At 46.3% G+C, this 25,287-nt stretch overlaps 1 protein-coding gene across 2 annotated transcripts in view; it reads left to right on the plus strand.

Moving 5' to 3' along the window:
• The window catches only part of Kif5c (kinesin family member 5C), a 159,783-nt gene extending 141,975 nt beyond the window's left edge, over nt 1-17,808 (plus strand). Inside the window, exons 25-26 of one of the 2 annotated variants that reach the window (XM_052725855.1) lie at nt 149-259; nt 1,246-1,566. In XM_052725855.1, the coding sequence (XP_052581815.1) occupies nt 149-252 (104 nt within the window). In that variant the 3' untranslated portion in view covers nt 253-259; nt 1,246-1,566. Of the gene's footprint in view, nt 1-148; nt 260-1,245; nt 1,567-14,133 lie in introns of those variants that run through there. The other variant, XM_052725854.1, reaches the window with a different exon arrangement.
• The last annotated feature ends 7,479 nt before the right edge of the window (nt 17,809-25,287 follow it).

The following is a 25,287-nucleotide window of genomic DNA, read 5'->3' on the forward strand; positions in this document are numbered from 1 at the left end:
GCCCTGAATTTACTAATTATACTTCTCAAAGGCCAGACCTCCTGTTGGCAGAAAGGTCTGGGGGTGTAGATAAGCTATGCAGTGTTGATAAGCATTGTGACCAGTTGTCACTGATGACGTCATTCTCTCTCCTTTCTCTGGGATATAGCCAAGCCCATCCGCCCAGGACATTACCCGGCATCATCTCCAACAGCTGTCCATGCCGTCCGAGGAGGAGGTGGCTCTTCAAACCCTACTCACTACCAGAAGTAAACGCAGAGTGAGTCCCTGCAGTCTGGAGTGTTTTCTCTCTACAGCAGTCCCGGGTTTATTTGGAGGCAGAGCCCTCTGGCTTCTTCAGAACCCCACCCCAATCTTCAGCCACATTCGCTAATAGAAATAAGTTCAGCTCTGTTCCAGGAGAGGCCTGGGTCCAGACAAGAGAGAACTGGGCCTGCCTTCATCAACAGAGAGCCGTAGGGTCCTCTAGTCAAGGGTTCCTGGGGTTGGTGTAGCCCTGAGCCAGACCTGGCCTAATCATCTCTCCGGATGAGTGCCTCATCTGAGCTTTCTTTGGTCTGTGGGGCTTCCCTCGGCAGCTGTATCTACAAAGCCAGATAGACGTAGGGGGTGGCTTTTAGTCTCAGGAACAGAATAGAAAGAGTCGGTAACTGTCATGTTTTTGTACTTATTGTGAGCCTTAACAAATGGGTTTTGAAGAATGTATGATTTATATTCAAGTGGGCCTAGACCCACTTTTCTTAGAGATGGTGATCTGTGAGCTCTAGTTCCTGCAACACACCTGCTCAACATTGCTCTCACAGCAACAAAGGAAAAGTAATGTATTTTTGAAAAGAGAAAAAGGGAAGAACCAAGCCTATCCTTCCTAACTGAATAGGGTGGGCTGGCAGGTTGACAACAGAGGGCCAGAAAACTTGGTGCAGAAAAACTCAGACTTTGAGTGTGTAGATGGGAGGAGATGATCATGAATGTTGCTCCTGGCCTCTAGCCCTCACTAGGGAGGCTAGCTGAGAAGGTGGGTGAGCATCTGTCAAGTGATGTCTTGATGATGAAGAGCAACCAAGGAGAACCCCGATTTATCCAGCCCTTTCTGAATCAGAGTATAAGTGAATGGGTGGGAGCAGGCTCTCCCACGGGGCACAATGTCAGCGTCGCTAAGGCCCAGCTGTAAGCTTCAAGAAGGGTGCTTCTGAAGCTTTTTATTTATTATTTATTTATTTTTTTATTTTTGGTTTTTCGAGACAGGGTTTCTCTGTGTTGTTTTGGTGCCTGTCCTGGATATCGCTGTGTAGACCAGGCTGGCCTCGAACTCACAGAGATCCGCCTGGTTCTGCTCTCAAGTGCTGGGATTAAAGGCATGCGCCACCACCACCCGGCTGCTTCTGAAGCTTTACACAAACAACAAGGAATAGTTCAGGACCTGGTCAGGTGAGCAGGAGCCCAGGACAGGCCTAGGTAGTCTGCATTGGGACAACACACACCATATCTTAAATGAGCTTGCCAGTGAGCCACCCATTCGTGTCCAAACTGTGCTTCCTATCTGAAATAAAACTGAATTGGCTATTACTGAATTGGTTTTGATTGCATATTGTCAGTAGTGAGGATAAGATCTGAAAGGGAGGCATTTTGGGCAGTTTAGCACAGAAAAGCCTTAAATTCTGGTGAGGCCTGGAGGTGGAGATGGCGGGGGGTGGGGTGGGGCGTGGTGGCAGAGGGTATACTTAGTGTGTTTGGGACCTGGATTCAGTACAACACAACAGTAAGAAAGGTGCCAGCTTAGGTGGGTGGAGCAGGCAGCACCTTGGACCACAGGCCAGGCTACTGGTGGGATGGAACCTACCTGGGCCTCTTTGTTTTTACCAAGGACAGCCAGTGGTTTTAGTATCCACCAAAATGCAATACCTGCTTCCCTATAGTAACCCGGCTCACACACAATAGCAGTTTGTTTCTCATGGGAAGGAAGCATAAGGGCCGGGGACAGTTGGAAAGGTCCACAGAGACCACAGAAACCCAGACTGTGACTCAGGCTCACAGTCCTTTGTGGGTGCCTCCTTTCCTCAAGGTCACCTCATGGACCCCAGAATGACTTCTGCAAGACTGTGAGCCTCGTGCCTTCTTTCCAAGAGGAGAACAAGGCAAGACAAGGCAGCACTCCTGGCTGCAGCAGCCTCCTTTAAGCGGTGTCCCTCAGAGGAACCATGAAAACTGAGGTCTACATCCACATGACTGGATCAGAAGTACATGGCCACATTGTAGGCCAGAAAAGGCAGCTCTTTAGCTGGGCGCATTAGTACCCCAAAGGGGAGTTAGGCTTTATATTACTGTGACCATAATCTCAGCATTTGAGATATAGAAACAGGAAGATCAGAAGTTCAAGGTCATCCTCACATCCTCAATTATATATTGAGTTATATTCTAGCCTGACAAGCAGAAAGCCCATCTCAAGAAAAAATTCCGAACTGGTGAAAGTTTCAAAGCCTTCAGAAAACCAACCATAGCAGTCCATTTCTTTTTTCACTCAGTGAGTCGCAAGTGGTTTATGATGGCTTGAGCTGAAATTGAAGCCCCTTTATAGCATATGTTACCCATCCTGTTCCCATAGCTAGGTGCTTCCTGTGTGTACCTAGTAAGTTTCAGGGACTTCCTGAGATGTGTGAATTGTTTATATCCTAAACATTAAGGAGCTACCTTCCCGGATGGAATGTTTCAATTCAGAGGAAATTGCTATACAACATTCCACACCTTCCTCTGGCTCTTAACATTCTTTCTCTACTCTCTTCTGTGATGTTCCCTGAACCTCAGAGGGGTGACCTAGATGTCCATCTAAGGCCAAGCATTAAGCTACTATATCACATCAACAGTTGTTCTCAGGAGCTTCACTAGAGGTTATGAGTTTCTGTGGTATGCCGTCATTTGCTGAAGGAGGTTTCCCTTTATGACCAATTTCTGAGAGCAACAGTGACCCACATGCATGTGCACAAATATTTAGAAGGCACATTACATAGATTTAATAAAACCATGGCAGCTGCTTTTCCACTGGGGCCTGTGAGCATCCCCAGCTTCCAGTACCAGAGATCAATTCCCTCCTATAGAGGGGCCTTTAAATCTAATAGGAAAGCAGCCAGTCAAGCCCCCAACCATCTATGCTGCTATTGTATCTGTCGTTACATCCTGCTTGGCGTTTTGATAGTGTAGCATGCAGGGTCCAGTAGGACTGTTGGTGACAGTTGAACCCTAGCCGCCTGCACGGCACCTCTCAGCATTCTAAAGGCCAGGCAGCAGGGAGGAAACTTCCAGTTCAGTCCCAGCCTGACTTTTCTGTTTTGTTATCAACGCATGCATCATCTTTGCCAGTGAGGTCTCACCATTTAGTTCTGGCACGGAACCAACAACAGCAGTGCCAATGGCCTTTTGCTTTTTTGGGGGGGGGGGGCGGGGTTGGGGGTAGGAGTTGAAGGATGGACCTTCTCTCTAGTCAACAGCTCCCGGAGAGTTAGGCCACTGCTGGCTCTGAGACTTTTTTCACTGAGACTCTGTGAGAATCTTTTGGCTTCTAGGAGCATTCTCTCCTGCTTATGCAGGGTGCCTTCATTTAAGCTCAACATCTGCCTTAACTGCTCCTCCATACACTTTCATAGATCTGTGAGATGCTCAAGGGTTGACATCATACAACAAAACCTTTTTACAGAGTGTGTGCAGGACCTCTGAAGGACCATTGCCATCCGTTTCACGTAAATGCCAGTTGGTCTCTAAGGACACACTAGAAGTCTTAACAAGACCTAGTACTGTATGAAAAGATCTCATCACATTTATGAATTCTTTCTTCAAAAGTACAATGTTGGAAGCTGGGCATGGTGGCACATTCCTTTAGTCCCAGCACTCAGGGGGCAGAGGCAGGTGGATCTCTGTGAGTTCGAGGCCAGCCTGGTCTACAAAGCGAGTTTCAGGACAGTCAGGACTGTTACACAGAGAAACCCTGTCTTGAAAAATCAATCAATCAATCAATCAATCAATCAAATAAAAGAAGAAAAGAATAAAGGTGCCATGGTGTGTATAGTGGTATGGATGGGAGACACTACTTCCTTTAGCCCTCTATAATCTACAGACATTTCCCTTGAGCCATGCAGCCTCCTCATACCGCTGTTGCCACAGGCCTGCTGAGTGTCTGTACCTGTGCTGTTGTCGGTGAGGCCGACCTGGAGGCTTAGGACAAAGGGCCGACTCTCCAGCTGCGGCTGGAACTGGCTCCTGGCCTCAGACAGGTTGCAGCGTGGCACTGTGGCCCTTTTCGTCAGCCTGGACCAGCTCCACCTTAGCACATTTTATATCGTGGACTCGGCTCACCCCAGGTCAAGTTTAGTCTTTGTCATCTGTATTATGTGATCATTTCTATCTTCTGGGAACTACTGCTCAGGCTTTAAAGCCGTTTAGAAGCTCGCTAACACTGCACGTGGCTAGCACAAATCTTGCTTCACTCGCTAGCCCACGCGATCCCTAGTCTGATCCCCTTCTTTTCATCATCTCTTGATTGCTGTTGTGTTTTATAAACCCAATCTACACGTCGACTGTGTTGTTCAGATCCGTCAGAGCTTCCCTTACATCATGGAGGTCACATCTCGCCATGGTGCTCAGCAAAGCTACCAAGCAAAGCACCCCATACTATTCCTGGGGTGCCCATTAAGTAAGTCTCTCTTTAGACTTTGACCCACTGAGCTAAGCATCAAACACTGCCCCTCTCAAGCTGATTGTCTCAGTGACACCTGGCCTTCTTCTATCATCTTCCAGCCCCTCATATTCGTGAGAACTGCACCCGGTGATAACCTAAGTCCAGTGGTTCCTATGAGCCGGTCCATCAGACACTGGTCCATCAGACATGGTTCCTCGTGCTGACCGTTCAGGTTCCCTGCCTTTGTCTCAAGTGGGAGGGGTAGTTACACTTCTCAATCCCTTCATTACCACAGCTCTCAGACCGATCCCATCTGCACCCATGTTCTACAGCCTCACAGGCCAGGCCGTGACAGCCCCTTGTGTGATCAGAAGCCTTTCCCAGTTCAAGGAGCTGAGCGACAGCTACTTCCTGGTTTATCCTGGTCTTGCATGGGCTGTTTTAAGGCCCACATCTACTGAGTCATAGATTTCCCTTTCTCTGTATTCGTGGTCAGACCCGAGGGCTATAGATTTTTGTTCGTTTGTTTGTTTTTTTGAGACAGGGTTTCTTCATATAGCCCTGGCTGTCCTGAAACTCACTCTGTAGGCCAGGCTGGCCTCGAACTCAGAGATCTGCCTGCCTCTGCTTCCTGAGTGCTGGGATTAAAGGAGTGCACCACCACCACCTGGCTCTTTGTATTTTTTTAAGTCACTTTTACTTTGTTCTCTTCTTCCTCATTAGCTGATGTCCCCCACAGGCTCCAGCCTTTTGGATCCCAGAAAGGGCTATTTAACATAGACTGTTGAGTTCTCATATCCATAAGAAGAGTCAAGGCAATACCTCTATGTCACCCTCCCTTTTTCCCACTTTCCCTTCAAAAGTGGGCTGATATGGAGGCAAGCAGTTACTACATGTTCTTTTCCCATTGTAAGTACCCCTTAAACCAGCCAGCTCTACCTGGGAAGACAGCCGAGCCTCAGCTACATGTCTTCACCCATGCCAGGGGCCAGGCTGCTGACACTACAACCAGTTCATGATCTCATCTCCTGTGTTATTTTCAGAGACTGTAACACATTGTTTAATCCATCAGCTCTTTGGAGGCCTCCCCTAGTCATGAGGTAGACTCCACTCATCAAGGATTCATGCTCCCCCATACCAAGCAGAGGAAGATGGCCACTCTGGGCTTCCCCACAAAGATGGGGAATCCACTAAGAGGCAGTGTGGCCTTGGTTTTATGTCCTATCACTCACTAATCTCATGAAAACTGCAATCACCACTTAACAGCAAAAAGGCACACTATCCCATACCACATAGGGAAAGGCAGCCGTGTTAGGATTTCCTTTCACAGAGATCAGCCTCAGTCTTAACAACCAGTGCAGGGACCATGCAACCACCACTCCCCAGCCCTTCTCTGGTTTGTATCCATCCCTGGTTAGGCACCATTGATGTATGTGACATTATTCCTGGACGTGCAACACAAATACATGTCTTTTCATCCCAGATAAGGAACCAGGAACAAACCAAAGTAATGATTACACCAAAGTCCAACTTGGTGAATCAATGAGATTAGTTAGGGTGACTTATAGGAACAAGGATGACTCAGAGACAGCATTGAAAGTCTGCTCCACCTGGAACCCTGGTGCTCTCTGTATGCCTTGCAGGTAGCTCAGCAGGTGGGAGACTCTCCTCTGTAGTCCTTACTGCTTGCTGGGCTAACCTTGCTCGGGGAGTGGGGATGCTTATATGCCTGATCAGTTTCAGAGACTTCCTGAGACTTGTGGGTTGCTTACTTCCATAGTCTTAAGGATAGAACTTTTCAGTTTGGGGGAAATGGTTTCACATTAGGTTGGCAGGAGTCTGAAGCTCAGCAGAGGCCAGAGTCAGAGCGAAGACCCCCAGATTGTGTTTAGGATCTGATGTCTTAGAGAGGGTCCACAGAGTAGAGAGGGAAGTGGAGGGTGGGGACAGGTAGACCAGCCTGAAAACTGACAAGTGAGAGGTCATAAAAAGGAGGCGACTCCAGGGGAAGGTCTGAGTAGAGGGATGCAAGGTCACAGGGAAACAGACACCGGAGGATTGGTGAAAGCCGTATAGTGGTGATCGTGGGTAGCTTTAGGAGAGTTTTGTGAAACTGGATGGCTGGTGGTGGTGGTGGTGGTGATGGTGGGTGGTGGGGGGGTGGGAGGAGGTGGTGGTGGTGGTGGGCAGTGGATGGTGGTAGTGGGCAGTGGATGGTAGTAGTGGCGATGGTAGGGGAGTAGTGGGAGGGTGGTAGTGGTGATGGTGGTGGTTGGAGGTGGTAGAGGTGGTAGGGCAGTAGGTAGTGGTGGTGGGGGTGGGGGTGGGGGTGGGGGTGGTAGTGGTGATGATGGTGGGGGGTGGTGGGAGGTGGTGGAGGTCGTGGTGAGGAGTCAGAACTACGGGGCTATATATGATGGAAGGCAGAGGTAAGGAGAATGGATGCCTTTCTCTTAAAAAGCAGATGATATTAGAGCTGATTATCAACTGGGGGTATCCATACAGCTAAGGTGTCAGGGGTGGAAGTGCAGGTGCTGCAAGAAGGCAGGTGGGGTGGGCAGAGAGGTCGAACTGCCCAGCATTAGACCTCCTTCCTCAACCAAGTGAAAAACATAGCTTATCAGCAGGGCAGTGGAGGGGAGAAGGGCTGAGAATAGAGAAGGTGTGAAATGGTCCTTTCAGGCAGTGTGGAGTGCTTGTTTGAGGCTCCACACTGAACGCAGACACCCAGTTAAATGTTTATCCAGCTCTGGTTCTGAGGGCCCTGGAGACAGCTCCTTCTCTTGGCAGTTCTTTGCATTCCAATGGGGACTTGTTCAAAAGTATCCACCAGATGGCGCTAGGAGGGCATTGCTGAATTGTCACTTGGAAAGCACATTTGTAGTCCGCCCCCCCCCCCCAGTGTGTGTGTGTGTGTGTGTGTGTGTGTGTGTGTGTGTGTGTGTGTAGATGTATATGGAGATATTTATGTATCTCCATATATATAGAGAGAAGGGAAGATATTTATTTCTTTCCCTTATATCTAGACCAGTAGTTCTCAACTTTCCTATTGCTGTGACCCATTAATACAGTTCCTCATGTTATGGTGACCTCCGACCTTAAAATTATTTTCATTGCTACTTCATAACTGTACATTTGCTACTTCTATAGACCATAATGTAAATATCTGTGTTTTCCAATGGTCTTAGGCGACCCCTGTGAAAGGGTTGTTTTGATGCCAAGGGGTCACGACCCACATGTTGAAAGCCATTGATCTAGATGGTTACATTTTTCTCAAATATGAATGACAAAAAAATATTTCTAAGGAATACAATTCTTACACATCCCCCCATGTTAATTGAACTTATTTTATTATAATACTTAAATGTTTATAATCCAAAATAGTATACATTTCCCGTTCTTAGTCTTTAACCACAAATCACAAATCCAAACCACTTAGCCTTAGCATAATTTAATAAAAGATGAGTTGAGTTTTCATTGAAAATGAACAGCAGAGTACAGTGTGACCTCCGTGTACCGCTGTTACAGTCATGTGGCTCTGCTTGCATGTGCCGTGACCAGACTGAGGTATCACACCCCTTTGTTAAAACTACAGCCCGCCCCTTCTTGTGCTGGAATGCATCGCATCATCTCCCTACTAAGCAGCTAGTTTGGAGACCGTTGAAGTCAGAGAACACTTGAGTAGGAAGCTGTAGGTGTGTGAGGATATTTTGGTAAGCATTGGTAAAATGTTTGATGCCGTTTTGGAAACCACAGTGGTAGATGCAGAGACTCATTTAGCACTTGGGAAATATATTTAATGAAGCAAATCAGTGGTTTTCCACTCTGATTTCATGGTTTTGAGATATAAGAAAAGCACGTGGGCAGCCACCTCCACAGCCTGTCAGGATCCCCTGGTTAGCATGGCCCAGAGAAGCCCACTGTGACCCTCTGATCCTGCTCCACCTAACAGTCCCTGGACTGGTAACTATCCTTGAAGGGTATCTGTCCTATTTAGGTCCTACTTCTTCAGGATCTCTAATGTGAATAGACTTGTGAATTATCAGTATATATAGCACCTTTAAATTCCTGGATAATGGGACGGAAATGGATGTAATGAAGCTCTGCCTGTGTTCACTGCCGTTGGCTGCCTCAGTAATCAGCTGTGACCCAGCCTGAAATCCTGACTCCTGCTGCTGCCTGGCCTGTGCACCTACTCCAGCATGGACCTGCGCCCTGCCCCGATGGACCCATCTACTTGGAATGCACACATTACTTTCTAGTCTCATCCTAGTGCACTGGGCTTGTGCTAGGGAGATTCCAGGTGTGCAGCCGAGATGGGAGACTCAGTTGTTCTAACACAGTTGTCTCCTGCGTGTCTCCCTGGCTCGCAATACCCCCCACCCCGCCTCCCACCCACCATTCACCATCATCACTTACAAGGAAGCTGAAGCCCACTTACAGTGTGGACATGTCTTCCTTTGATCAGAAGACGCTCCAGTGTCCTCAGGACCCCCGCCCTCTCCACTGCTTGTCTCCTCCATCCAGGCAGCAGGGAGTTTCCTCACTAAGCATTTGGCTACTACTACACCAAGGCCCTTCCTCTTAGGACTGTTGGCCAGGCTTCCCGAGAGGATGCTCATTCACTCTGCTCTCGTCTATGTGTCTGACTCCCTTTCCGTCTGTGACCTTTTGTCTTCATCACCCAAATCCCGTTTGTCCTGCACCATTGTTAGGATGTGCCTTCACTGTCACTCTTCCTTGGTTGTGACACTCCATCACAAGTAAATTATCTTGGGTACCCCTAAGACATTCACATAGCTTGCTGGCCTCCACAGAAATGGGGTCACACTGCACAGGGAGGATGGCCCAGATGTGACTGTCAGCTTAGCCCCTGAAATTGAGTCTTACTGGTGGCATATAGGGATCCTCCAGACAGGGGCAGCCCCCCTCTAAACCTCTAGACCAGTCATAGTACTCTTCTAAAATCCTAGCTCTTGGTGACTAGATGATCTGTATTACTTAGGATTTTTATTGCTGTGAAGAGACACCATGACTGTGGCCACTATTATAAAGGAAAACATTTAATTGGGGTGGCTCGCTTACAGTTTCAGAGGTTCAGTCCGTTATCATGGCGGGCAGCATGATGGCATGCAGGCAGACATGGTGCTGGAGGAGTACCTGAGAATCCTACGTCTTGCAGACAACAGGAAGTTGACTGAGGCACTGGGCAGTATCCTGAGCATAGGAAACCTCAAAGTCTACCACCACAGTGGCATGCTTCCTCTGACAAGGCCATACCCATTCCAACAAAGCCATACCTCCTAATAGTGCCACTCCCTATGAGATTATGAGGGCCAATTACATTCAAACTACCACATGATCACAAAGTTCATTCATTAGAGGAGCCCACTACAGCCAGAAACAATGACCAGACTCTGAAGTGGTGCTGGTTCGCTTTGGTCTGAGTTGGGCTCTTATCCTCCGGCCAAGTCCCTTTGACTTTGTGCCTATGTGTGGCCAGCACCTACTTACAGAGTCCTTTGAGGACCAAGTGTGTCAGTGTGCACCTAAGGCTTAGGGTCTGTGGGCACAGACCAGACATTTTTTACAAGTCTCATAACCAGAGTAAAAGCACAGGTTCCCTGGAACCGAGGCTGGACCACCTTCCCATATGCCAGACAAATGGTAGATTCAGAGGCAGACTTGTTCAGTGTGGCCACATCAGGAAAAGGAACAAATGAGGTCTACTAAGCCCAAGTCTGTCTCAGGGCACTTGATGTAAGCTTTACATTTATCTACAGGGAGAAGGGGGGAGGGGGCAGGTGACAAGAGGCGCATACATCGTTGGGCAGTGCTGGTCAAGGTGACATCTGTTTATCATTGTCTCAGTTCTGGTTCTGTGGGGGTCTGCAGAAGCCCTTATTGCTGGGGGCAGGTGGTTCTCAGGAGATTGTTACTTCTGTTTCTATATTCATGCATATATATGTATGTATGTATCACATAAAAATTTAAAACTAAAACACTAAATGAATGATGCATTTAAATAAGTTACCATAAGTGACTTAAAAAGAAGTTTTATTTTTATTTTTGTGTATGCCTGTGTGTGGAAATGTACACATGAGTACAGGTCCCTCCAGAGGCCAGAAGAGGGCATCAGATCCCTTGGAGCTGGAGTTACAGGAGGGTGTGAACACTGACTTATGTGGGTGCTGGGAACTGAACTCTGGTCCTCTGAAAGAACAGTATGGTTCTTAACCACTGAACACTTTTTAAAATTTAACTGTCATTAAATTAACTATTTTTATTTGATTATGTGTATGTGTTTGTCTATATGTGAATATGTGCATGTGAATGAGTACAGGTATAAATGACACTTTTAGGGAAAGATTTTTTTTTTTGAAAATCCTTAGCTAGTTGGCATTGCTCTACACTTTGATGTCTGCTCTAATAGATAGCTGCTACTTCTCCAAGCTGCTTCTGCCTTCTCTGTTTCTCTGCATAGCCTCGGCTGGAGTATATGAAGAAAGCAGCCATCCATGTTACTTCAGAGAAGAGTCTTGACCATTGCACAGTGATGCATGGAGAGTTTGTTTAGGGTCCTTATATAGGGATCTGATAAGACAATATGGAAGGAATTACAAAAAAGAACCCCACACAAGGACTTAGCAAAAATCTGACCTTCCCAGTCCTGACTAATCTTACAGCAGTTGTGAGGCTAGGGTCTAGAGAAAAGAAGAGGGTCTGCAGGGACCAGGACAGAGGTGCCTGCAGTGGGTGGTGCTGGTGACTTGGAAACTACCACCTGGAGTGCAGGGGGAGACTTGTTGGCGCCAGGAAGAGCTTGCTTCAATAGTCTGGGTTACGCATTTCTCCCATCATAAATGCGGAACGATTTTCCCCCCTCTGCTGCAGATTGCACCAGGGTGATAAGCGAGGTGTAACTGGTAATTCTTATAAATGGGGATTGAGCTATAGAAAGGCAAAGGGAAAGATAAAACTATGTACTGTTTGGATTAAGCTTAAATCTACTGCAAGCAGTTTCAAAGGCCAAAGTCGAGGGTTGGAATCTAAATACTTCTTGCAAAAGCATTATGTATATAATTAGCTCCTTCAGCCTTCTCCACCCCTTCTAAAGCAAGGTGATTCTATTTCCTTCTAAATCTGGTCACACGTTCCCACTCTGAACTGTTTGCCTCAGCTGGGCAGAGCCGCAGGTCAGTACACTGCCTGGGCTCTTGGTCTGGTCCCTTGCAACGGTTAGGTGAGCAACGCTTCCACAGCATTGGAGAGAAGGCCGGCAGAAGCAGGTGTCAGGGTGAAAACAGGCAGATAGGGTTTTCTTGTAGAGCGAAATAATTTACCTTCAACATGTACTTCCATTTTCTGTGGTGCATTTAGCAAAGGAAATGGACATTCGGGTAGTGGGAGGGTGGATAGAGATACTCTAGCTGACCCAAAATGATCAGAAAATTTGAGTGAAGGGGAACACCTCATTGTAGTGAAGAAAGGACCCCGTTTACTTCTGCGTTTTCACTCAGCCTCCTGTCACATTCCACCTTTCTCACTGCCCTTGAGGTGACTACACTAAGCAGGCTGGGCCTCCTTTGTGCCTCCCCCACCCCATTTTTTTCAAGCTGTTAGCCCAAACTTGCTGGATCTTGTACTTAAGGAGAGTGGGGGGTTTGAATGCCATCTTTCTCATGGAAATCTCATCACTTCATGGTCTGCTGGAGTTTTTGAGGTACGCCTTGGCGTTTGTGTGCTGAATACTTCCTGTGTCAACATGGGTTCCCTGCTGACACTGTGTGTTCCATAACCTCACAGTGTAAGGCATGCGCCCAGCCTCCAAGCACACAGGAGGACCAATCCCCTCTGCCCAGGGCGACAAGACGTTTGGAGGAATGAACCCTTAGGTGAAGTAGGATCTCGGGGCTGGTGTTGAGAAGGCCTTCCTGTTGGTTTTCAGCTCAAAGTGGATTGTGAATGACAGCCTCATTCTGCACTCAACAGGAAGCATGGGCTCTCTCAAGAAAGGCCGAATGTGAAATATGCCCTTCCTACAAACTGTTTGTTCTTTCTGTAGCTTCTAGAAATTACAAGACTATCATCAAAGGTTGTTTAAGCTCCCTGTAATCCGGCAGGGTTGTAAGCATGGAAAATGACACCGAATGAGATTCCTGCGTATTTACTATGTGGGCCCAGGAGGGATGGGCATCCTTAAGAAAGGATGAAGTGTCCTCCCTCCTGGCCAGTTTCTCTTCTGTTCCATGTTCCTCTTCCTTTTTTTTTTTTTTTTGTCTTCCTATACAATTTATGTTGTGTTTATTTACACAAAATATGTGATGCTGCTTACAGTATTATAAATGAGGAGGTTAAAGAGAAGCAAACGGAGATAGCAAAAGTGTCCCGGCAGGACCGTGAGGCACTGCAGGGGGGCATCAGTTCGGATGGAAGGCTAGAGGTAAACAGGAAGTACAGTGACTCCGGTTATGGCGGCTTGTTTAAACTCAGGAGAGCAGATGAGTTCTTTGTGTCTTTCATATTTCCTGTTGTGACACTTCCTTTGGTTTCATAAGGATGAGGCTGTACCCGCCCATCATGTCCCCCACCTCTTCTACCCTAGGGTACCAGGAGCTCTGCAGAAAATTCACAGGCCAGAATACAGGTGGGTCAGGCCCCCATGATGCTGGCAGGAATTGATTCTTTTGGATGTTCTATGTTGAGCTTACTAGAGTTAAAGGCAGACCACTCAGGGCTGGCTTTCAGTAAAGATTGGTCCAAGACTCCCATCCTGGGGACCTGTGCAGGATCAGATGGACAGACCTCTTGTGAGAGGCAGAGTGAACTGGAAGGGGTGCTGTACTGAAACTTTCATGACTCCGTTGCAGTGAAACACACTTCCAGATCAGTCCCCTCTTTGTGGACCGTCTGGGTCAGGACCAAGCCTGGCCTGCCTGGTGATGTCTGTGCTGGTTAACGAGTGATGTTGTCTGATTGTCCCTTAGGGCCGGAAGTGCTTTGTGCTAGTCTGATTGCACACAGATTCAGAACACACTGACTCTTGGAAGAGAATATAGAGACATCGTTGGGACAAAATACTTAAATCCAGCTATATCATCCATTATGTTAGCCAAGTCCCAACTGAGAAGCATTGATAGTGAAAAATAGACGCCAGACTGCAAACACTCTCAGGGTAGGGTGGAGTATGTAGAAATCTCTCAGTGGCAGTATCGTAGTGAAAAATAGCTCCACATGTACATATTGAAGTAACATTTTAATATTAGACTACATACATGTATTATGAAGATGAAAGTTTCATTTTTAACTCACTAATGCAGACACTGGAAGAAATAAAGTAAGTGGCTCACACTGTGTTTGTATTGGACAGCTCTGCTGTAACCATCTAGACTGAAACAAAAGGGCTGAGGAACGAGTCTCTGCTGACCCCTAACTCCTGTGTTCTCTCTTTCATTCTTTTCCGACAGATATGACTCCACGTAGCATGAAAAGGACTATATTAGTCACCGGTTCCTTTATTTCCCTCTCCCATACCGTTTCCATTTCTTTTTACACTTGCTTGCCCAGCCGTCTGTAGTACACCAGATTCAGGTGTCTGAGCTGTGTAGACTTTGTGTGTACAGATCCGTGCTTGGATCCTTCTCCTAAGAACCGGAAGGAGGTGGTCACAAAACACCCACTTCCTGCTGAGAACCATTCCCACTCGCGGCCTCCAGGGTTGCGTGGTCTCTGGAGGCCCCTGCAGTGTGCTGACCCATTGGAACGGAACGCGCAGCTGTGCCAGCTGTGAGCGGACAACCGAGTGCTGTGGAATCAGTGACCATGCTCTGCCTCGACTGTCTGGTTTCCTGTAAAATAAACACATTGCTTTATATTTTTAGGGAACAAAAATGTGCTGCTATAGGGTTCAAAATTTTCATTCTGAACACTTTTCCAAAAGCAACCCCAGAGAGCATTTTAAATATCCGGGTCACATCTTTGGATCTGTAAAATATACCTTTTAGTATGGCACCTGTTCAAATGCAGAGCAGACTTCTTCAAGGCAGAAAAACAGTTTGACAGTAGCAGTGTAGAATTCGCTCATTCAGACACATCTATGAAAAGGCGAAGCGTCATACAGTTCACCTCCGAGCTGCTTGCTGGTGAACCTGCAGTGACTAGTCTCTGCCAGCCCAGTGGTTTGAACATCATTTCTCTAGAAGTGTTGGAAATGCTGCAGAATTGGATGAGTGGAGATGGGGATCCCCCCCCCCTTCGCACTGCTTCCTCTCGATCCCCTGGAACCTGCATTGGGATGGCCTCTTTCTCTAGCAAATCATCATGCACTTGAGGAGATGTTCCTAAAGAAGTCCAGCATCATTCCAGTAGTTGGAAAAGAATTCCCTCCGGGGAAAGTCATAGATGAGATCTGTGCCTGTCTGTGAATTCATTTTCATTGTAACCCATCATTGCAGAACTGTTCATTGGAATTTCTTTGGCACCAAATAGGCTTTTTCTTCTTCTAGGAACAGTTAGGGGATGGAAAAATCAGTATAACTGGATTGTTTTTTTTAACATTTAGTTATTATTTTATTCAGATCCATGAATCTAAGAGTGATTCTCTTACTTCCAGCTGGGCTTACTAAAAGAGTCAATTGCCAAGTAGGAGAGTTTCAAGGGAAATTGAGAGGTTTAAGTACGTCAATACTGTGTGCTGCTATTTGTTTTCCTTAATGTGAGGGTTAGTAACATCCCCGCCCTTCTCAGAGAATTCACTCAGCCTGGCATCTCATGTGCCCAAGAAGTGTGAACTCACACTGTCTCCTCCAGCTGGCACCCCTGGGGTAAAGTCTATGCCGGTGGGGCCCAGGGGGAGCGGGGATTGCCTTTGAGGGTAGGGATAGAAAAAGTTAATGTAGTTAACGTGTGTGCTCATGCACATGCATGTGTAAACTGTCGAGGGTCATGTACATTACCTTCCAGACTCTTTTTGTATAGACGGTCCCTAACAAAGCAATGTTGCTTTGACTTAATTTATTCGTTAGATGTTTCCCTTTAGCCACATGTTTGTTTGTTTTTAATGAGGCATGAAAGGAAGACAACTTCTATTGAAGTATTTATTTCACCAAGATGATTTTGTGTTTGTCTAAGTGTGTTCACTTGGTTGCCGCTGTCTGCTCAACACAACTGCTTGGCTGCTGTCTGGGGTCTGGTGGATCCTTTTGCAGGACAGGTTTGCAAACTTTATCAGGTACTAACGGATGCCAGATTAGAAGCTTGCTGTCTGTGCTTGTCTCTGGCTTTGGAAGCCGAAATGGTGGCCTGTAAGAGGACCACCAGTCAAACACTATAGGACCTGCCATTGTCTTTTAGACAATTGTGCTACTTTGTGTTTGGAAATTGGGCACAGGTCAGTAATACCCGATTCTTGGCTTTCATTAGTATCCATTATAAAATGGATTATTTTAGCTTCTTTCTAAAGCAATTTCCCCCTAGGTTCCCGTTTTCTACTTCTAAGAATCGTGGGGCACTTTCAAGTTTCAAAAGGCAGCATCCATTTGTAGTTCACATTTCTTGATCTCTACAAGGGCCTAACAAAATTCACTGTACTTTTATTCACAGAGAAAGTTGGCTTTGATGTCTTTTAGAGATAATTCTGCTAGTTGCTGATCAGCCAGTCAGTTCATCTAGCGCCAGCCTTTATAAGACCTCCAATCTAATTTTCTCACACTGTGACTAAAAGCTAGGCATTTCATTGGAACAGATTATGTAGTTTATTCAAGTGGGCCCCTTAATCTCACGTAGACTATTAATTCTTTTATCAGTCAGTATGCTCTCAGGCCACTTTTTAAAAAGACCATGTTTATAAAATTTTTATTGTTGAAAGACTATTGCATCCTGTACTCTAAATGGGAAAAAAACAAAACAAAACAAACACCCCACTTCTGAGCAGCCAGGTGGATGGTTACATTTTTGGTCATAGGCTGCATGTTGCTGGTGTGTATGTCAATGTGTCCTCTACTCTGGATAATTACTCTTTCATGCCTGTTTCTTGAAAGTTTACTCTGAGGTGCTGTCCAAGAGCAGCCAGTGGTTTGTACAGTGGTTTGTGCAGGACCGTGGGGTGCTGAGAGTGAGTACAGTTATGGTTGGCTCTTAAAACAACAACTGCATTTTGGTCAGTTCTTAGAGAATCCTGTATGGCCATACCTTCTCTTCAAATGCTGAGCAGTATTTGAACGGCAGGTAGTCGTAACAGTAAGAGGGGTCAAGACTTATAAAGGATATAGAATCGTATGGTGAAGAAAATCGGAATTTGTAGAAATGTTGGAATAAACAAAGGCATAAAAATGTTTGTCTAGAATGTAGATCCAGTAGCTCCTTGAAGCCTTCAGTACATTCTCTACACAGTAGAGAAGTGACTTTTCAGTCACAGGACACTGCCAAGGCTTCACCAGAGCCCAAAGGGTGGGGTTTTTTCGGCTTCATTTTCCTAGAAGTACGGCCAAAGGAACATAAGGCTTCAACAGTTCCTTCTATTGAAGGGCAGGCATCATCGGGACTCCAGGTAAAAGACATTGGGGAAGCTTGTCATTAGCGGAAGTTTGTCATCGGGCAGGTTTCACTTCAGTGTCGCATCCTGACCATCTTGAGCAAGCTAAAGAACCATCACTGTTGAAAACTGCTTCATAACATAATTTTGAGTTTTTAAATGAATATTGAGTAAGGACCAGATAACTGCCCAAGGAGGCACCATTCTATGAAGTCTGCCAGGTTCCTGGAAATTGTGTATCAGTTTTGAACACTTCCCACGTGTGCAGCTTCAAGGGGAATAGGGCTTTCCGTAGAATTCTGTCTGTCTAGTCTGTAAAGTGTCATGTGTGCTGCAGATTTGTGTTATGTTCTGTACAGTAGATTTCATTAAGAAAAAGTGTGGACAAACTTGTTTCTGTGGTTTGATGGGGAGAGGGGCGGTGTGTATTAAACAGCTATCCTGTGAGATAGAAATGTCCCCAAAGACCTGGAAGTAACCCTCCCTGGCTCTTGGAAAACTCTGGTTATCTCCTAGGTTCTAAATGAAGATGTACGGATACTCTGGCAGACTGCATGTGTATAATTTGAAAATACTCCAAACTGGACAATAAAGCTGAGTTAAACTTTGACTGATCTGGTGTCCTTATTGGAGCCTCAGTAGGGCACCTGACTTGAAGTCAGGAAGTGTGTGTTGGCATGAACCATCTTTGGAAAGAAGTTCATTTCAAGGGTACAGCCACTCAACATAGCACCACCCAAGTCAGCTTCGCTCTCTCTCTCTCTTCTTTTCTCCTCCTCCTCCTCCTCCTCCTCCTCCTCCTCCTCCTCCTCCTCCTCCTTCTTTTTGGCTTGGTATCTGCCTAAATTTGCTTTCACAGTAAAACTAAAATAATAATAATAATAATAATAATTTCTACCTTATCTCTGAAAAAATAGCTATGGATTTTAAGTGTCTTTTCTCATCAGAGTGACAAAATTAATGTTGGAGGGATTTGTTTTGGTTCATGGTCTCAGAGTCTCCACCGTAGTAGGGAAAAGCATGCTGAGAGGCTTAGCCTTGGCAATGGGAGTGCCTGCCAACATCATGGTTACCAGGAAGCAGAAAAAGCAGGCTGGAACTCCAGGCAAGTAGAACCCTAAGTGCTCCTAGTGACCTGCTTCAGTCAGTGGGGCTCCACAGCCTTCAAAATGGTACTACAAGCTGGAGACCGAGTGCTCAAAACATGAACCTTTAGGGGATAGTTACGATTCAAATGGTGGCATCAGCTGAGTAAAGGCAAAATCAAACCAAAGCTCAGTAGGCCAGCAGGTGAATGTCTGAGTTTCTCCCTGCCTGAGAAAGATGCCTGTTCTCACGGCAGGCATGGGCACTGGTGTCCTTCATCTGAGGAACCAGAGTCCTGTTTATGCTGAATGCCTCCTGGTGTCCTTTGAGAATAATTGAGCCACGTGCATTCCTGTTTTTCTTAGTTTTAAGGTACAAATCTGAAATCTCACAAGAAGACACTAGAGTGTGAGGCCTTTGTAGAATAACCAATGACAGAATGCAGGATTATTTGCTTAATAAGATTTTGTTTTTTTTTTTTTTTAAAGGCAAAAAACCTTCCCTGCCTCCAGCCACTGGGGTCACATGACAACCCATAGAACTGCATGCATAAAGCATCTTTATTCTTGAGGTTTTGTTACTACTGTTGCTAACGTGCATGGGAGCCAGACAATAAACCTCCTCACTTTACTCAATTGAAAATGGAAAACATGGGGATGGAGTGAAGGTTCAGTGTTTAAGAACACTAGCTCTTCTTCTAGAGGACCCAGGTTCAATTCCCAGCACCCACGTGGTGCCTCACAACCCCTTGTAACTCCAGTCCCAAGGGATCTGATGCCCTCTTCTGGCCATGGAGGGCACTACATACATTTGGTGGACAGGCAGACATGCAGGAAAAACAGCCATTCGAAATAAAATGATTTAGAAGGTTTTTAAATGGAAAAGATGAGTGCTAAAGGAATGGTTAATAAAGGTGATGGTGGGCACTACAAACGGTGTGCTTTTATGATTGGTGTTTGTCCATCTGTCTAGAAACTATTCTCCACATAATGCAGAAGAGGCAATATCCAGATAGGACATTGTTGAAGATGACTTATGTGGTTAACTCCACCCCTGTTTAAGATGGGAAGGAGTCCTCTGAAAGAAGCAGATCACAAAGCACATTTCAGTGCCAGCAAGGTGACCCCCACAGGTCAGGAATGTGGCTCTGCTCTGCAGTGGGGCTCCCATGGCAGTTCCTGGGAGGAGGTCTCTCTCCAGGTCTCCTGTCCCTGGCTCTGAGCTGTACCTAAGTTTTTCCTAGGCCCTCTGAACTGAAGCATCCTCGGGACAAAGTGAACGGAAGAATATCTGTCAAAGCAGTCACTGGCGACGTGAGTGTGGCAGGTAGGATCCTGACATTTGTGATAGCCGTGTCCTGTAATGTGTCTAAGGTACACAATACGCTGAACAGAAGTATAGCTCTGACACCTGAGATGACAACGTGGGGTCCCGACAAGAGGTCTCTTGAGCTATGAGATTGACGCTCTCTCCTCGGCAAATCTGCAAAGAAAAACACCACTTTCTGTGTGGTTAGTTGAGCTCAGAATCATGTTTTAAAAGCATAGGTTTACTGTTGGAGGCGGCTCCTTCCTGTCCCTTCAGTGGCAAAGGCTGGAATTCTGCATTTGGTCTACTTTCCTTGCGAAAGGTGTGCTTTGGTTTGGTTTTTGAGTCCCAGATAATGTAGCACTTTCCAAACCCTCACCGTATCCTTGATGGACTGAAAAAGATTCTCACACTACAGCTCTTAAGAAGATTTATGCATAGTCAAAATGTTATTCCTACAGAATGTGTAAATTAGGGAAATCTACAAACTTGTTTTGGATGACATGTGACAGCATCAGGAACTTAAAATACCCAGAAAGCCACAGAAAGCAGTCAATTAATTCGCAAGAGCATTCTGGCTGTGTGCCAGACACTATTTTAAGTGCTTTACATGTATTAATCCATCTAATCCTTCTAATAACCCCACGAGGTAGGCCCGGCTAGATTCTGTTCACGGGTGAAGAAAGGGTACAGAGAGGTTAGGTCGCTTGCCCACGTTCTCACAGCCGGCAAGAGAAGGAGCCAGTATTTAAAATCTAGTTCCAAGGCTTGTACACTCAACAGCTAGTAAAACTGCCCCTCAGAAGAATGATTGTGGATGTGTGTGTTTCACAGATAGGTAAATAACTGGCCACCGGCCCCAGCCTGCCCCCCTCTTTTTTAAAATTTTTATTAAGAGTGTATACAAAACTTTATACTTGAGTAAATTCTCACAGGAATTGAAGACGACCTTATCATTTCAATCACTTCAACCGGTCAAGAAAAGACTTGGAATGGTAAGGAGGGGGGACGCAAGGGTGCCTGTGGACACTGAGCTCTGGGCTTGTAAAGGAAGGCTGCACTTCAGCAGCACCGTTGGCCCTGGCAGACCTTTGTTAATACATAACCCACTCAGAAGTGCATCAATCATTGTCATAACCTGCCAACTGTGTGTTTGTAAAGATGTACCATCGTGCATGTTTTTCTCTTCAAGACAATAATTCTTTGCTTAAGTCAGAAGGACCAGCACACTCCTGCCCTCCCTCCACACGTTTCCAAAGAAGGTCTGGTGCTGGTAGATGGCGGTTCCCTCGTCCCCATGGACATGGAAGGTCTTCTAGGGGCAGCCCAGACAGCCCCTGCTGAAAGCTGCTGCTCCACCCCCTGGCCTGTCATAATGATTAATTGGATTTCATTTTAGGGCTTAAGGTTTAGAAAAAGCAAACATGCCAATCATACCACACATGTACATGCAAGTCCAACTACAGGAAGGGGTGGAAATAAAGTGGGGTTCCCTTACAAGTTCCCCACTTAGCCACAAACTCCCACTACCTATGCCTGTCCTGTGAAGACTTTTCTGATGAGCTGTTAAGGATTGGCCAGGGCAGACTGGCTCCAGATAGTGTCTGGCTGAGGGGATGCTAACTCCTTCAGCCAGCCCCAGCTCTTAGCTCCAGCGTTCTTGTAGATACAAGATACTCCTGGAGTATAGCTTATTGGGCAGTGATTCTACAGAATTATTCCACGATAGAAAGGAAGATGGACTTGACCCTGGAGCCAACTCTGAGTTTCTGTTTGGCCAGCTACAGGATCGGAAGCAAGCGTTTAACCTTGCAGACTCAAAGACCTCATGTACACACCCAAATTACTAAGATTTAGCTCACTGCTGCCTGTATATTTCTTTGTGTTGTAGGGGTCAAATGAGAATCCATAGGAAAGTATTTTGTAATGGTGCTTCAATAGAAGTGAGCGCTATTATCACAGCCATTTTTTTAGGAGAAGACATTTTCACCGTGAACTCCAGCTGTTGCCTTCTATATATCTCCCCCAACACTTAGGAGAAGAACAGACCATAGAGGCAGCATTGGGAAGCACTGACTTCCTCCACCCAATGAAGTCAAATCTCTTGTCCTCTGTCTAGAGGCTTCCTTATTCTTCTCTGGTCAGCTGGGAGTGCTGTGACAAAGTGCCATAGGCTGGGTGACTCACAAATAATGCATCTGTTTCTCACCATTCTGGAGGCTGGGTGTCCACGATCAGGATGCCAGGGTGGATGAGGTCTGGTGAAAACCTCCAAGTTGCTTACTTTTGACTTCTCTGATGTCTTAACATCACAAAACGGGTTCTCTGGAGATCTTTTCATAAGAGCACTAGTCCCATTCATGAGGACTCCAATCTAAGAACCTAGTTGCCTTCTGTGGTGATTTCAATGAGAATGGTTCCCCCATAGGCTCATATATTTGAATGCTTGGTCACCAGGGAGTAGCACTATTTGAAAGGATTAGGAGGTGTGGCCTTGTTGGAGGAAATGTGTCATGGTGGGGGGGTTGGGGGTGGAAGGTGGGAGTTGGGAGTTGAGGATGGGATTTGAGGTTTCAAAAGCCCACGCCAAGCCCAGAGTCGGGGCCCCGCCCCCGCCCCATGCCCCAGGGATCAGGATGGAAAACTCCCAACTATTTCTCCAGCACCATGTCTACCTGCTTGACACCATGATGGCAATGGGCTAAACCTCTGAACTGTAAGCAAGCCCCAGTTAAATGCTTTTTTAAATTATGAGTTGCCGTGGTCACGTGTTTTCACAGCAATAGAATAGTGACTTAGACACCTTCCCACAGGCCTCAGCTCCATATACCATCACACGGGGATTAAGTTTTGGCATATGAGTTGGGGAGTGGGGGTGGGAACACACAAACGATTACACCTCCCCACCCTCTTTCTGCTAGAGGAAAAGCAACCGTTAAGATGTTACATGGGTAGAGCACTGTAAGTAACTGCAGTGAGGTTTCAGGCTAGTTTCCATTCTGTGCCTTGAGACTTTCCACTCCAGAGATCTTGTCAGGATTTGAGACCTGACCTTGGATTGTGGGCAGAGTCCATGCAGTTTCCCTCGGATGGAGGAGGAAGCCTGGCAATCACAGTTAATGTCAGGAGATAAAATCCCAGCATGATATCCGAAGGAATTTAGCAAGTTCCTCACAAGGAAACTAGGGGCACTCAGGGGTCATTTAACGAAGTTGCACACAAAGCATGTTCTGCTCTGCCAGCATCTCGAATGTCTTCTATAGCAAGACCAGGTGAGGACTCCCTTCCCAACTCCACAGACACAAGTAATTATCCACTGGCCCCTGTGCCCATGGGCTGCTGTGCATAAATCTATGAGATAACTGTGGTCACAGACTTTGTTCTGTGTACCTTGTCTCTGGAAACCCATGAGAAACCTCATGTACTAGGAGGTGGAGGAACCTGTCCTTGTCATACTTTAGACTCCAGAGGACAAGTTTCCTCTGTTATGGTCCTTGATTGTAAATGGACGGTTCTTTGTCCTAACTGCACAGTTCCAAATAACCGACTCGGAGGTTGAATATTACTTATACATGCTTGGTCAACAGCTCAGACTTATTACTAGTTAACTCTGACATTTTAAGTTAACCCATATTTCTATTTATGCTTTGCCACAGGGTGGTACCTTTATTAGCATGGCATGTTCATCTTCTGATCCCTCTGCGTCTGGCTGGCAACTCCTGACTCCACCCTTCTCCCTCCCAGCGTTATCAGTTTGGCTCTCCTGCCTAATCTTATTGTGTTCAGCTATTGGCCAGTCAGCTTGTTTATTAAACCAATCTCAGTGACAAATCTTCACAGTGTACAAAGGGATTATTCCACAGCATTTGACTCACCCATCTCAAAGGTTCAGGTTGGTAGCTGTTACTGAATGCCACTCCCAAATTCCCCCAAGAATTGTAAATGAAATAAACAGTGCCTTTCAAAGTGGCTTTCATTTAATTATGTGGAGCAGATAAATTGAAGAGCTCTTAAAGAACACCTCAACAAATGTGTAGAGGCAACTTGAGGACCATCTGGCAGACGACAGAACAGCAGGATGGGAAGGGACCATGCAGAGCCATCTAGTTCTACTCAGGTCAAATGGCCCCACTCACTTCATGCATGTGGTCAGTGAAGGAGTCCAGGCCCAGAACAAGGGCTTCTCCTCAGGGTCCGTTCTGCTGCATCAACCTTTGTCACATCGAGATGGAAGCTGCACTTGCAGTACAGAAGCACCACAGCATTGGAAGCCTTTCTGACGTGACTGGTCACATCAAGATGGACATCTGCTGTGGAAATGTCTTGCCACCGTCATCAGTTGAGTGTGTACTATGGGCCAGGGATCTTGGGGCGAAGAGTGATTCTAGATAGCAATTTAGATAACATCCCAGTAGCTGCCTCTCTCCCTTGGTGAATCAAATGCTCCAAACACCTGGCTTGTAGGGGACCAGCCTCCACATTTATTTACCCCAGGGACTTTTGAGGAACGAGGGATAAGATACTTAGTTAGAAAGAGGAGAGAAAACACAGGATAGACTAAAGTGGGTCTGGATCCTTATCCACCGGCCCAGAACTTTATTCCAAAGGTCTGGTTATAACAATGCCAAGGGGTGGAGTGAAAAACCTCCCCCTTGCTAGTTAGACCCTTACAAACACCTGGTACCCAGGCCCGTGGTGGTCCAATCAACCTCCCATGCAGTCCTGCTGGGGACAGCCACTAGGAAACCTAGTGGGCTCCAACACTGGCTTAGTAATTGACAGTGTTACATCATACTCTGAGATTCTTTCCACAAACATTTGAATACAGTACTGGTTGGTTTTGGTCAACTTGTCACAAATCTCAACATATCTGGGCAGAGGGAATCTCAGTTGAGGAATTGCCTCCATCAGATTGGCCTACAGGTACGTATGTCTATAGGGCATATTCTTGTTTAAGGATTAAAGTGGGAGGGCCTAGCTCACTGGTGGTGTAGGGCGATGCCATCCCTGGGCAGGTGGTCCTGGATTGTATAAGAAAGCAAATCGAGCAAGCCTTGAGAGCAAGCCAGTGTGTGGCATTCCTCCATAGTCTTTTCTTTAGTTCCTGCCTCCAGGCTCCTGCCTTGACTTCCCTCAGTGATGAACTGTAAACTGAAACCCATTCCTCCTCAAGTTGCTTCTGATCATGGTGTTTAACACAGCAACAGAAAGCAAAGAGGGATCAGCGTCCACCTTGCCTTCGGCAGAATTGGGGAACAAGACAAAACAAGCCTTCATTTTTCTCAGGGCAAATTGCAATCTAGGCAGCAGCAGCGCTCTGTAAAGTGATGTAGGGTCTTCCAATGCTGAAAAGAAAATATGGTGGGAAAGGCCTGTGTAACTGAAGGAGCCAGCTGTAAAGGCTCCTGAGGAAGCGTCTGGCTGGAATATTAGTGGGAATTTATAGAACTTTTTTTTTTACACAAAGAAGCTTCTCCATCCTAGTATGGAAAACAGTCCTTCCTCTACTTACTCAATATGGGGATGATGCATTTGGGTTGCCTTTGAAACTAACGTAAATCAGAGTGCTCAAGAGCAGATTTGTGGGTTGAGGAACACAGCACCAGGAGCTGGTGATGTAGCTCAGAGGGATACTGTGCCTGTGAGCCTTGGGGGTTGACTGCCAGGACTTCAAAAAATGACGAGCGGAACACAA

The sequence above is a fragment of the Peromyscus californicus genome, unplaced genomic scaffold (genome assembly GCF_007827085.1).
Source record: "Peromyscus californicus insignis strain IS unplaced genomic scaffold, ASM782708v3 Scaffold_7__1_contigs__length_154581171, whole genome shotgun sequence".
Lineage (NCBI taxonomy): Eukaryota > Metazoa > Chordata > Mammalia > Rodentia > Cricetidae > Peromyscus > Peromyscus californicus.